The sequence below is a fragment of the Oncorhynchus masou genome, chromosome 22 (assembly GCF_036934945.1).
Source record: "Oncorhynchus masou masou isolate Uvic2021 chromosome 22, UVic_Omas_1.1, whole genome shotgun sequence".
Classification (NCBI taxonomy): Eukaryota; Metazoa; Chordata; class Actinopteri; order Salmoniformes; family Salmonidae; genus Oncorhynchus; species Oncorhynchus masou.
Genome location: NC_088233.1, coordinates 49,062,271 through 49,075,883, shown reverse-complemented (window position 1 = coordinate 49,075,883; position 13,613 = coordinate 49,062,271). Strand labels below are relative to the sequence as shown.

At 44.2% G+C, this 13,613-nt stretch overlaps 1 protein-coding gene across 6 annotated transcripts in view; it reads right to left on the bottom strand.

The window, feature by feature from the left end:
* LOC135509636 (inositol hexakisphosphate and diphosphoinositol-pentakisphosphate kinase 1-like) overlaps positions 1 to 13,613 on the bottom strand; it is a 70,943-nt gene that overhangs the window by 31,812 nt on the left and 25,518 nt on the right. For all 6 annotated transcript variants that reach the window (XM_064930453.1, XM_064930455.1, XM_064930457.1 and 3 more), the window contains 6 exons: positions 9,124 to 9,249; positions 4,594 to 4,715; positions 4,205 to 4,387; positions 3,162 to 3,303; positions 1,500 to 1,723; positions 972 to 1,099 (listed from right to left, as the gene is read on the bottom strand). In XM_064930453.1, the coding sequence (XP_064786525.1) occupies positions 972 to 1,099; positions 1,500 to 1,723; positions 3,162 to 3,303; positions 4,205 to 4,387; positions 4,594 to 4,715; positions 9,124 to 9,249 (925 nt within the window). The remainder of the gene's footprint in view (positions 1 to 971; positions 1,100 to 1,499; positions 1,724 to 3,161; positions 3,304 to 4,204; positions 4,388 to 4,593; positions 4,716 to 9,123; positions 9,250 to 13,613) is intronic.

Sequence of the window (13,613 nt, the reverse complement as noted above, 5' to 3'; positions counted from 1 at the left end):
CCTGCATTAAAGTGCCAGGCCTCTTCTGGATGAGCATTTTCTTGTGTGCTTATGGCCTTATTCAGCTCGTTGAGTGCGGTCTTCGTGCCAGCATCGGTTTGTGGTGGTAAATAGACAGCTACAGATGAAAATTCTCCTGGTAAATAGCGTGGTCTACAGCTTATGAGGTACTCTACCTCAGGCGAGCAAAACCTAGAGACTTCCTTAATATTAGAGTTCACACACCAGCTGTTATTGACAAATAGACACAGACCACCCCCCCTTGTCTTGCCGTTGTCTTGCCGCTGCATGGATTTAAAAAAAAACGTATTTATCTTTTATTTAAATTAGGCAAGTCAGTTAAGAACAAATTCTTATTTAACCTTAACAGCGCTGGGCCAATTGTGCGCAGCCCTATGGGACTCCCAATCACGGCCGGTTGTGATACAGCCTGGAATCGAACCATGGTCTGTAGTGACGCCTCTAGCACTGAGATGCAGTGCCTTAGACCTCTGCGCTACTCGGAGCCCTGGAAAACCAGCCAACTGTATATTATCAATGTCATCGTTCAGCCACAACTTGGGGAAACACAAGATATTCTAGTTTTTAAGGTCCCGTTGATAGGATAGTCTCGAACAGAGCTCATCCAGTTTATTCTCCAATGATTGCATGCTGGCCAATAGGATGGATGGTAGAGGTGGGTTACCCACTCGTAGACTAATTCTCACAAGGCACCCAGATATGCACCCTTTGTATCATTGTCTCTTCATTCGAATGATGGGGATTTGAGCCTGGTCCGGGAGCAGCAATAAATCCTTTGCGTCCGACCGAACCATTATAAAAAGGGATCTAATAAGAACTCGGGCTCAGACAATGGACAAAGACAGTGTGGGACCAACTGCAGCACAGTGATAGGTATCTATAATAACAACTGATCCTAGACCAGTGGCACCGAGCCACAGACCGTGGTCACAAGTGGCACTGCAACTCACAGTGGGTGCAGCTTGTTGACGGCCTCGTCCTCGTGGGTCCTCTGCAGGTCTAGCTGGATCTTCTTCATCAAGGGCAGGCAGTAGGCCTGGGCAATGTCCATCTTCTCTGGCTTATTGATGCCATACTCCTGGAGAGAGAAACAGAACAATTTCATGCTCAAAGATGTTACTTCGGTTGATCATTTTCTGTCAGGTTCCTAAAACTGTAATTTCATAGCCAGGCTTACTGTACTTGAAGGGATAGCAAAGTAAGCTTAGTCGGCATTACGCATTTGAAAAGGAAACGATAAGGAGTAAGAAAGAAGCATCTTGAGTCATAATCATCCTCAGAGACTGAGGGGACGGGAGTCTAAAGTAACACGCTGGTCAAAACTCCTTCCCTCTGTGTGTGTGTTCACGTTTCTCTATCCAATAAGGAGCAAAGAAATGTTCAGGAGTCATGCTCCCCGCTTGATAGGTCGAGACCACTGCCATAGTCGCCGTTTGCGCAGGTAAACGTGAACGTGTGGGTATTCGTCTTCCCCTCACCTGAGGTATGACGATGTCGGCCAGGGCACGGGACAGCCTGAACAGCTCCAGTGTGTCCTCCAGGCCCAGCGTGGCGTTGTGCTGCGTGTCGTACTTCACACAGTCGTAGATGTCTGGGATCTTACTGATGTCGTAGCGGCCGCTCTTATTCCGGAAGTCCCTTTCCAGCTTGGACCAGCGTTGCAGCATCAGCTCAAGGGTCTCACTGTGGTACAGCTGCAGGTCTGGGAACAGGAAAGAACTTAGCTTACACCAGACAGGAATTCAATTGATGAAATAACACATATGGACTCATGTAGTAACCAAAACAAAAGTGTTAAATCAAAAAATATTTTATATTTTTCAAAGTAGCCACCTTGATGACAGCTTTTGCACTCTTGGCATTCTCTCAGACAGCTTCACCTGGAATGCATTTTCAACAGTTCCCACATATACTGAGCACTTGTTGGCTGATTTTCCTTCACTCTATGGTTCATCCCAAACGATCTCAAATTGGGTTGAAGTCAGGTGATTGTGGAGGCCAAGTCATCTGATGCAGCACTCCATCACACTCCTTCTTGGTCAAATAGCCCTTACACAGACTGGAGGTGTTTTGGGTCATGACTGGGAATACAGATATGCATCTGTTGGTCACAGATGCTTTTATAAAAAAAATGTTTAAAAAAATGTTTTAAAAGGGCCCCAAAATATCTTGTCACAGTATCTCTGTGTATTCAAGTTGCCATCAATAAAATGCAATTGTGTTCATTGTAGCTTATGCCTGCCAAAAAAACAAACATAATCCCAGCACCAATGGGCACTCTCTACACTACGATGACATCAGCAAACTGCTCGCCCACATGACACCATACACGTGGTCTGCGGATGTGAGGCCAGTTGGACATACTGTAAAACTAGCTAAAACGATTTTGGAGGCGGCTTATGGTAGAGAAATGTACATTCAATTCTCTGGCAACAGCTCTGGTGGACATTCCTGCAGTCACTATGCTAACTGCACACTCCCTCAAAACATCCGTGGAAAGGTGTTTTAAAACTGCACATTTTAGACTGGCCTTTTATTGTCCCCATGACAAGGTGTACCTGTGTAATGATCATGCTGTTAAATCAGCTTCTTGATATGCCAACTGTCAGGTGGATGGATTCTCTTGGCAAAGGAGAAATGCTCACTAACAGGGCTAAATAAAGTTGTGCATAACATAAGAGAGAAATATGATTTTATATTTCTGGGATCTAATATTTCAGTTCATGAGACATGGGACCAATACTTCACATGTAGCATTTATATTTCTGTTCAGTGTATATCACATTAGCAAAATGTAAACAAAACTGGAGAAACCTAGTCATTTTGAGGTATATTTTTGACACGACGGCATTCCCGATAGCTAGCAAAAGAGTGTAGGAGCGGTAGATAACTAACCATCAATAACTTTACCTAGCTAGCTAAGTAACTTCTGTATCGAACGGAGGTAAAACAATTCACTTATTTACAGTTGGCTAGTTAGCTTCCGCACCGCTCTTTGGTAGAAAATGTAACAGTGAATCCAAACCTGGAAAGCAGTCTCCACTAATGTTTACATTTTGACCTATTAGGAATGGGTCAAAAAGTCTTATATCGGACAATAAAGTATTTAAATTCCATTCAATTCTAAACAGAGAACAGACCTGCAGATTTGGGGTCCTCAAGCCTTTTGCGGATCTGGGAGGTGAGTCTCTGGATGAGGGCGTAGACCTGGTCACACGTCCTCACTGGGTTCCCTATGATCTTCATGGAGTTGACCAGAGAGGGGCTGCCTGTAGGGGCCAGCTGCAGCACATAGTAACAGTCACACGCTATTACAGTGGTACAAATCGTGCAGCACTTAATGGAACTCTGCAATGCCAGTGTTAGTATCCATAACAGGTAGTGTTGAAATGTTACGTGAGACTCTGGAGATTGACAGCAATGGCATGATCAGTTGAAGGCAGTACAGTGAGGAATGGATAGGAAACAAGATGGTAGATTAAAAACAATCAAATTTCAAAAACACTTTTCAAGGACTGCTCAAGTTGATGGAATTGTCAATGGAGCCTCACATCAGTGCAACGGGTGACCATAGTTTACTTAACGCCAGCAGTTATAATACATTATGATGTAGTTACTGTATAATGTATTGAAATACTTGTCATGAGGCGGCAGGTTAGCCTAGTGGAGCGTTGGACTAGTGACCGGAAGGTTGCAAGTTCAAATCCCTGAGCTGACAAGGTACAAATCTGTCGTTCTGCCCCTGAACAGCCAGTTAACCCACTGTTCCTAGGCCGTCATTGAAAATAAAAATGTGTTCTTAACTGACTTGCCTAGTTAAATAAAGATACAAAAATTAGCATGTCATAATGATTCTTAGTTGAATGCACATTATTATTATTGGCTCATTCATGCTTATTATAACTATTAAGGCATTACACCTGCAGGCTTTTTTTATTGAACCTTTATTTAACTATGCAAGTCAGTTAAGAACAAATGCTTATTTACAATGACGGCCTACACCCGGCCAAACCCGGACGACGCTGGTCCAACACGGAGATGAAATGCCTTAGCCTGGCGCGCCACTTGGGAGCCCCGAATTAAATGTTAACCATTTCAAAAACAGGGCTTTCCTCCTATGGCCTTTCCAAACAACGACTGGGTGGGTAGCAGTGGTCTCGATGACGGAATCTACAGACTGTACCTTTTGGTAGTCTGCCTCAGTGAAGTCCTGGTCTTTCTGCATGATCTCATGGAGGCGGGCCTTCACCCTCTGCTGGCAGTCGGTCAGAGACTCACTGTCGCTGTCCAGCATGCCGTTCATGTTTGCACTCTTCACCATCTGCACCAGGATGGGAGTCAGCTCCCCCTCCAGAGCCAGCAGACCCTACACAATAAGACAGTTATGAGATATACACACACACGCAACAATATGTTCTGTACACAGAAAGTGTTCATACATGCAAAGGGAGAGATGTATTGACACTGAATACAAATGAAAGGAACCAGGCTTACATATACAGTGAGCATGCATCACACACACACACACACACACACACACACACACACACACACGTTGTACTGTAAACATACCTTCGCAAAAGCGGCAGCGGTCATCTGTACACGGCCTTCGTCTGAAGCGTAGATCTTGAGGTCGTGGCGGTAGGTACTGTGTAAACGAAGCAGACCACAGCCAGGGAAACCGGCATAGTCCCCTACAGGGTCACACACACAGAGGGAGGAACATCAGGCTTACAGGACATCACAGAGGAAGGGAGAGCGAGAATTAAAGGGTGCCTGCCAGATGAAGCTGGTGGGAGAAGTTATAGGAGGATGGGCTCATTGTAAATGGCTGGAACGGAATTATTGGGAACGAGTCAAACATGTGGGTTCCATATGTTTTGACCTGTTTGATACCGTGCCAATAATTCCATTCCAGACATTTACAATGAGCCCGTCCTCCTATAGCACCTCCCACCAGCCTCCTCTGGTGCGCGCCTACGTAACAGCACAGACTGTATGTGCACAAAAACATATAGGTAGTATATATCTGCAGTTGATGAGAGAGGAAACCGTGTTGATTTTGTGACGAAAAAAAATAAAATAAATATCGGTCAACTGGATTCTGTTCACCTGAAAAGGAAGGAAAGCAAGTCCTTCACATCTCATACCTGGGATGAAAAATGGTTGAAAACACATGGAATGTGGTCGGAACCCTTAACTAACCAATTCAGTTATCATGCTCGTTTTTGTTCGGAAGTGAAACCGAAGCTACGCTGCTGGCTTTTTTCAGACAAACAATTCCAACCCATGGAGAATTGCCAGGAGCATTGTTAGTAGGAGATGATCCCGCAGTCACTGAACGGCTTCAAAACTTGCTGAGTCATGAAACTGCATTTGCAGATGACCAAACACCTTTGCGTCCTTGGATCGTCGGATCACCTCATGGACCCTTTCACACAAACCTACAGCAAAAGACATATCGTTCTTATGATAAAACCCAAACCTCCCAAGGTTCCCAGGTTAGCCAGTGGAATGGGTGAGTAGTGTAATGAGGACGATGCAGTTTGAATGTGATAGTTAACAGCGGGAGCAAAGTCCAAGCCCTTCTTACCAATAAGAGACTCGAAGCCAAGGCGCCAGCAGCTACCTTCTAGTATACAGTGCAAGAGGTAAGAAGACAAGAGCAGAATTAACAGAAAACGTTTGCTAGGAGACCGTACTCTAACACTCCTCTGTACATATGTTTTTTTGTGGTAATGTTTACCCATTTTTCTCCCCAATTTCATGGTATCCAATTGGTGGTTAGTCTTGTCCCATCGCTGTAACTCCTGTACGGACTCGGGAGAGGCTAAGTTCGAGAGCCGTGCGTCTGACGAAACACGACACCGCCAAGCCGCATTGCTTCTTGACACATGCTCATTTAACCCGGAAGCCAGCCGCACCAATGTGTCGGTGGAAATGCTGTATAGCTGGTCCCCGAAGTCAGAGTGCAAGCGCCCAGCCACCACAAGGAGTCGCTAAAGCGCGACAAGGACATCCAAGAGGCCAAACCCTGTCCTAACCCGGACGACACTGTGCCAATTGTGCGCCGCCTCATGGGTCTCTCGGTCACGGCCGGCTGTAACACAGCCCGGGATCAAACCCAGATCCGTAGTGAGGCCTCTAGCGATGCAGTGCCTTAGACCGCTGTGCCACTCGGGAGGCCCTGGTACAAAAACAATATTTTATATAAATAATTTTTTTAAAGCATAGCAAGAAGACAGAAAAAAAATATATATAATGATATATATACACATACATACAGTGAGGGAAAAAGGTATTTTTCTGCTGATTTTGTACATTTGCCCACTGACAAAGAAATGATCAGTCTATAATTTTAATGGTAGGTTTATTTGAACAGTGAGAGACAGAATAACAACAAAAACATCCAGAAAAACCAAAAATGTTATAAATTGATTTGCATTTTAATGAGGGAAATGAGTATTTGACCACTGCTAAATATTACTTAAGTACTTGGTGGAAAAACCCTTGTTGGCAATCAGAGGTCAGACATTTCTTGTAGTTGGCCATCAGGTTTGCACACATCTCAGGAGGGATTTTGTCCCACTCCTTTTTGCAGATCTTCTCCAAGTCATGAAGGTTTCGAGACTGACGTTTGGCAACTCGAACCTTCAGCTCCCTCCACAGATTTTCTATGGGATTACGGTCTGGAGACTGGCTAGGCCACTCCAGGACCTTAATGTACTTCTTCTTGAGCCACTTCTTTATTGCCTTGGCCATGTGTTTTGGGTCATTGTCATACTGGAATACCCATCCACTACCCATTTTCAATGCCCTGGCTGAGGGAAGGAGGTTCTCACCCAAGATTTGACGGTACATGGCCCCGTCCATCGACCCTTTGATGCGGTGAAGTTGTTCTGTCCCCTTAGCAGAAAAACACCCCCAAGGCATAATGTTTCCACCTACATGTTTGACGGTGGGGATAGTGTTCTTGGGGTTATAGGCAGCATTCCTCCTCCTCCAAACACGGCGAGTTGAGTTGATGCCAAAAGCTCCATTTTGGTCTCATCTGACCACAACACTTTCACCCGGTTGTCCTCTGAATCATTCAGATGTTCATTGGCAGACTTCAGACAGGCATGAATATGTGCTTTCTTGAGCAGGGGGACCTTGCGGGCGCTGCAGGATTTCAGTCCTTCACGGCGTAGTGTACCAATTGTTTTCTTGGTGATTATGGTCCCAGCTGCCTTGAGATCATTGACAAGATCCTCCTGTGTAGTTCTGGGCTGATTCCTCATGGCTCTCATGACCATTGCAACTCCACGAGGTGAGATCTTGCATGGAGCCCCAGGCAGAGGGAGATTGACAGTTCTTTTGTGTTTCTTCCATTTGCGAATAATCGCACCAACTGTTGTCACCTTCTCACCAAGCTGCTTGGCGATGGTCTTGTAGCCCATTTCAGCCTTGTGTAGGTCTACAATCTTGTCCCTGACATCCTAGGAGAGCTCTTTGGTCTTGGCCATGGTGGAGAGTTTGGAATCTGATTGATTGATTGCTTCTGTGGACAGGTGTCTTTTATACAGGTAACAAACAGATTAAGAGCACTGCCTTTAAGAGTGTGCTCCTAATCTCAGCTCGTTACCTGTATAAAAGACACCTGGGAGCCAGAAATCTTTCTGATTGAGAGGGGGTCAAATACTTATTTCCCTCATTAAAATGCAAATCAATTTAGAACATTTTTGAAATGGGTTTTTCTGGATTTTTGTTGTTGTTATTCTGTCTCTCACTGTTCAAATAAACCTACCATTAACATTATAGACTGATAATTTCTTTGTCAGTGGGCAAACGTACAAAATCAGCAGGGGATCAAATACTTTTTTCCCTTCACTGTTTGTGTGTGTGTGTGTGTTTGTGTGTGTGTGTGTGTGTGTGTGTGTGTGTATATATAAAAATCATATCGGCCCGCCGTCTAGTGATCTAAAAATAATCCCTTTCCACTTAGTTTGCTAGGCTTTGCTTGGAAGAGTAGTTTATCATGCATTGTCTAGTGTAGGTAGTATAAACATTATTTTAGAAAGCATTCATGGAAAGGGAAAGCCTAATGCAGATATAGTGATGTTACTCCAGTACCTTGGGATTAGAACATTACAATAAACCTGGGTATGAAAATGACACTAGGCAGGAAGGGGAGATTGGACCTCCCTTGTACATTGGGGACAATTCAAAATACAAAAAATATATTTCAAAATCCTCATGTGTAAAACATGCTTGACTAATGAACAAGACCTGGCAAATTCCATGTTGAATAATCCTGCAGTGTGTTTGTGCTTAGTGTTTCATTTTTGTTCGAAATTGAGTGTGATTAATGATCATCTTTACAAGACAGTGCTTCTAAAATGCCCATATGACATTTTTCAGGAAGAGAGAGAAAGCAACAAGCTTTCATTCAGAAAATCAGACTCCTCCTCTGAACCTAAAACAAAACGTGTCAATGACACCCAGTATGTAAAGAACAGTAACACGTGAGGTCATGGTAGAGAGCCTTTGGAGGAGGTGAAATCAGAGTGTAAATGTCAAATGGAAAGAAAGGTGTTTGTCTTTGTTTGAGATTGGATCCCCCTTCAGCAATGAGAAAGGCATGCAGAAGTGACGCTGGGACAAATACTTTCCAGATCATAACGCGTTTGAGACTTGAGACTTACAAATCTCCCATTGACCTCAATTCATGATTTACAAAAAAAACTGAGTTAAGCACATGGATCTCAAGTAAGCCTTTGGGACATTGTGTAAAGTCCTGAGTTCTTCCTGACCTTGTGACTTCACAAAGAGAAATTAGGGGCTCTGTAAATGTGTTACTGTATGTTGTGACAGACAGAATACGCAGAGACATTTTCTTATCAATCACTTTACAGCTTTATCTACATGTAATTCAACTGCTGTTTATAGCAGTAGTTGAATTGATTTACATTGAAACCAGAGGTGCTTTTGCTTTAAAATGATTTGGGTTTGACTAAATTGTGTCCATACAAACTCTCATCTAGCCCTAGGTCCGTATATAGAAGTAGTATACAGTCCAGTGTAGTGGTGAGGTGTGGCATGTCCAGTAGTAGAGTACTGTACCTTGTCCTCCAGGGTACATGCATCGGAAGGCCCTCCCCAGCTCCTCAGCCTGTACTCTGCCTGCCGGGGTCAGCTCCCCTCCCCACTTCAACACCAGCAGCAGAGACGGACCCTCCTTCGGACCTTCTGTACAACAATAATACACATGCACGCACACAACCTGCATTAGGTCCTGCAGTTAAATCACAAAAAAAAGCAGAAAGGTCATGAGCATGTCAAAAGTACACTATATGACCAAAAGTATGTGGACACCTGTCGAACATCTCATTCCAAAATCATAGGCATTAATATGGAGTTGGGTCCCCCTTTGCTGCTATAACAGCCTCCACTCTTCTGGGATGGCTTTCCACTAGATGTTGGAACATTGCTGCGGGGACTTGCTTCCATTCAGCCGCAAGAGCATTAGTGAGGTCGGGCAATGATGTTGGGCGATGTGGCCTGGCTCACAGTCAGCAATCCAATTCATCCCAAAGGTGTTCGATGGGGTTGAGGTCAGGGCTCAGTGCAGGCCAGTCAAGTTCTTCCCCACCAATCTCGACAAACCAGGACCTCACTTTGTGCACGGGGGCATTGTCATGCTAAAACAGGAAAGGGTCTTCCCCAAACTGTTGCCACAAAGTTGGAAGCACAGAATTGTCTAGAATGTCATTGTATGCTGTAGCGTTAATATTTCCCTTCACTTGAACTAAAGGGCCTAGCCCAAACCATGAAAAACAGACCCAGACCATTATTCCTCCTCCAAACTTTACAGTTAGCGCTATGCATTGGGACAGGTACTGTTCTCCTGGCATCTGCCAAACCCAGATGAATCCGTTGGACTGCCAGATGGTGAAGCGTAATTCAGAGAACGCGTTTCCATTGCTCCAGAGTCCAATGGCAGCTAGCTTTACATCACTCCAGCCGATGCTTGGCATTGCACATCTTAGGCTTGTGTGAGGCAGATCGGCCATGAAAACCCATTTCACGAAGCTCCAGATGAACAGTTATTGTGCTGACGTTGCTTCCAGAGGCAGTTTGTGAAGCCAAACTATTTTTACAAGCTACGAGCCTCAGCGGTCCTGTTCTGTGAGCTTGTGTGGCTTACCACTTCACGATTGAGCCATTGTTGCTCCTAGACATTTCCACTTCACAATAACAGTACTTAGTTGACCGGGGCAGATCTAGCTGGGGAGAAATTTGACGAACTGTGGTGGCATCCAAGGTGGCATCCTACTGGAAAGGTGGCATCCTACTGGATCAAGGTGCAACGTTGAAATTCACTGAACTCTTCAATAAGGCCATTCTACTGCCAATGTTTGTCTATGGAAAATGCATGGGCGTGTGCTCGATTTTAAACACCTGTCAGCTACGGTTGTGGCTAAATTGCCATATCCACATACTTTTGCATATACAGTTGAAGTCGGAAGTTTACATACAAGTTTTAATGACTCCAACCGAAGTGTTTTTCAACCACTCCAAACATTTCTTGTTAACGAACTATAGTTTGGCAAGTTGGTTAAGACATCTACTTTGTGCATGACAAGTCATTTTGGCCAAAAAGTTTTACAGACAGATTATTTAACTTATAATTCATTGTATCACAATTCCACTGGGTCAGAAGTTTACATACACTAAGTTGACTGTGCCTTTAAACAGCTTGGAAAATTCCAGAAAATTATGTCATGGCTTTAGAAGCTTCTGATAGGCTAATTGAGAACATTTGAGTAATTTGGAGGTGCACCTGTGGATGTATTTCAAGACCTACTCAGTGCCTCTTTACTTGACATCATGGGAAAATCAAAAGAAAATCAGCCAAGACCTCAGAAAACAAATTGGAGACTTCCACAAGTCTGGTTCATCCTTTGGAGCAATTTCCAAACGCCTGAAGGTACCACATTCATCAGTACAAACAATAGTACGCAAGTATAAACACCATGGGACCACACAGCCGTCATATCGCTCAGGAAGGAGACGCGTTCTGTCTCCTGGAGATGAATGCAATTTGGTGCATGTTATGGATACAGGTATCCTGGCCCCGAGGCCATTCCTCTGCGAAGGATGCGGCAGGGTAGCCTGGTGGTTAGAGCGTTGGACTAGTAACCGAAAGATTGCAAGTTCGAATCCCTGAGCTGACAAGGTACAAATCTGTCGTTCTGCCCCTGAACAGGCAGTTACCCCACTGTTCCTAGGCCGTCAAAAATAAGAATTTGTTCTTAACTGACTTGCCTAGTAAAATGAAGGTAAAAATAAAAAAATAATTACAGCCCCGGTAGTGAGTAAAGCCTTAATAAAATTTTTCACGACATTCGGGTTACCTAAGGTTCAAAGCGATCAAGATACCAATTTCCTCTTCAAGCAGGTGTTAAAACCCTTGTCAATTACGCACCGTGTGTCAAGCGCCTATCACCCAGAGTCTCAGGGTGTGCTTGAAAGATGGCATCAGACACTGAAGTCTATGCTACGTAAATATTGTTTGGAATCTGAGAAAGATTGGGATGAGGGAGTTCCTCTAGTTTTGTTTGCTGCTCGTGAAATTGTGCAGGAGTCCCTAGGTTTCAGCCCGGCTGAACTAGTGTTTAGTCACACAGTGAGAGGACCAATGAAAGTCCTTAAAGAACAGTTCTTGTCCCAAGAGTTGTGTTCAGGAGACGAGAATATGTTGGACTACGTTAGTCGCTTTCGTGAGCGCCTACACCAAGTTTGTGCTCTCGCAAAGGAAGCTCTGTCTTCCTCACAGAGGAGCATGAAAAGACACTATGATAAAGAGGCTGTTTCTCGTCCACTACAGCCAGGTGACCAAGTACTGGTGTTATTACCTGTTCCAGGATCTTCACTGTCAGCTCGTTTCTCTGGTCCTTATTTAATTGAAAATAAAATAAGTGAAACTGACTATGTGCTTCAAACTCCTGATAGACAACGCCAATCTCGTGTGTGTCACATTAACATGTTGAAAGCGTACCACAGGAAGGTACTGCTGTCTCCTCTGCTGTCCTCTACTGCGATCATAGTGGACTGTCATATTGATGATGTTGTTGGATTGGAGTTGCGCAATACTCAGCAGCAGTGTGTTAGATTGCCCAACTCAGAAATGCTGCTGTCTATCCAGTCAGGTCTGGTTCATTTAACGGATGGACAAGCCAATGATATTGTGAGGCTACTACACAGTTTTCCATGTCTCTTTAATGACGTTCCTACTCGCACAAACGTGTTGGAACATGACATTAATGTTGGAAATGCTACACCTATCAAGCAACACCCATATCGTATCAACGCTTCCAAGAGGAAGATAATGAGGGATGAGGTGAAATATGTGTTGGAGAAGCCCTTGGAGTTCTCCTTGCATTCTGGTTCCTAAACCTGATGGTACTTCCAGATTATGTAAGGATTATCGAAAGGTAAATTCTGTCACAATGCCAGATTCGTACCCGTTACCCAGACTGGACGACTGTATCGACACTATTGGTGCTGCTAAGTATGTAACTAAGTTGGACCTCTTAAAAGGTTACTGGCAGGTTCCGTTAACTTCACGTGCTTCTGAGATTTCTGCCTTTGTGACCCCAGACAACTTCCTACAGTACTCAGTCATGGCTTTTGGGATGCGAAATGCACCAGCCACTTTCCAACGACTGGTTAACTCCGTATTAGCTGGCGTTTCTAATTGTAGTGCATACCTTGATGACTGAGTGATTTATTTGTCTGAGTGGTCAGATCATGTTGACTCTCTAAGGGTAGTATGTGAACGGTTGGCAGCTGCTTCTCTAACCCTGAACTTGGCAAAGTGCGAGTTAGGTAACAGTAGCCTTCCCAATCTCTGTAAAGAGGTGCACATGGACAGGTGCGCCCTGTTGATGCCAAGGTCTTGGCTATAACTGCATTTCCTGCACCTACCACCAGACGAGAGCTACACCGCTTTTTAGGGATGGTTGGCTACTACCGTAGCTTCTGTAAAAATGTCTCTGCGGTAGTTGCTCCATTGACCGATTTGCTCAGTCCGACTAGATCATTTGTGTGGTCCCCTGATTGTAAGAGAGCTTTTGAATCTGTGAAAGCACTCTTATGTAGTACCCCTGTACTTGCTGCTCCGGATTTTGAACAACTATTCAAACTTGAGGTAGATGCTAGTGCCAGAGGTGCTGTTGCTGTTCTACTGCAGCAGGACAAGAGTGGAGTGGATCATCCTGTTTGTTATTTTTCCCGTAAATTTAATAAATGTCAAACAAGCTATGCGACAATAGAACAAGAAGCTCTTGCTTTGTTGTTGGCTCTGCAATACTTTGAGGTATATATTGGTTCCAGTGCCCTACCAGTGATTGTATATACTGACCACAACCCCTTAGTGTTTCTCCACCGAATGTACAACCAGAACCAGCACCTTATGCGTTGGGCCCTTATTGTACAGAATTATAATTTGGAGATCCGCCACAAAAAGGGTTCAGATAATGTATTGGCAGATGCTTTATCTCGTGTTTAAAAGAAAAATTATGATTTTCATGTTTTGTAAATACTGTGGT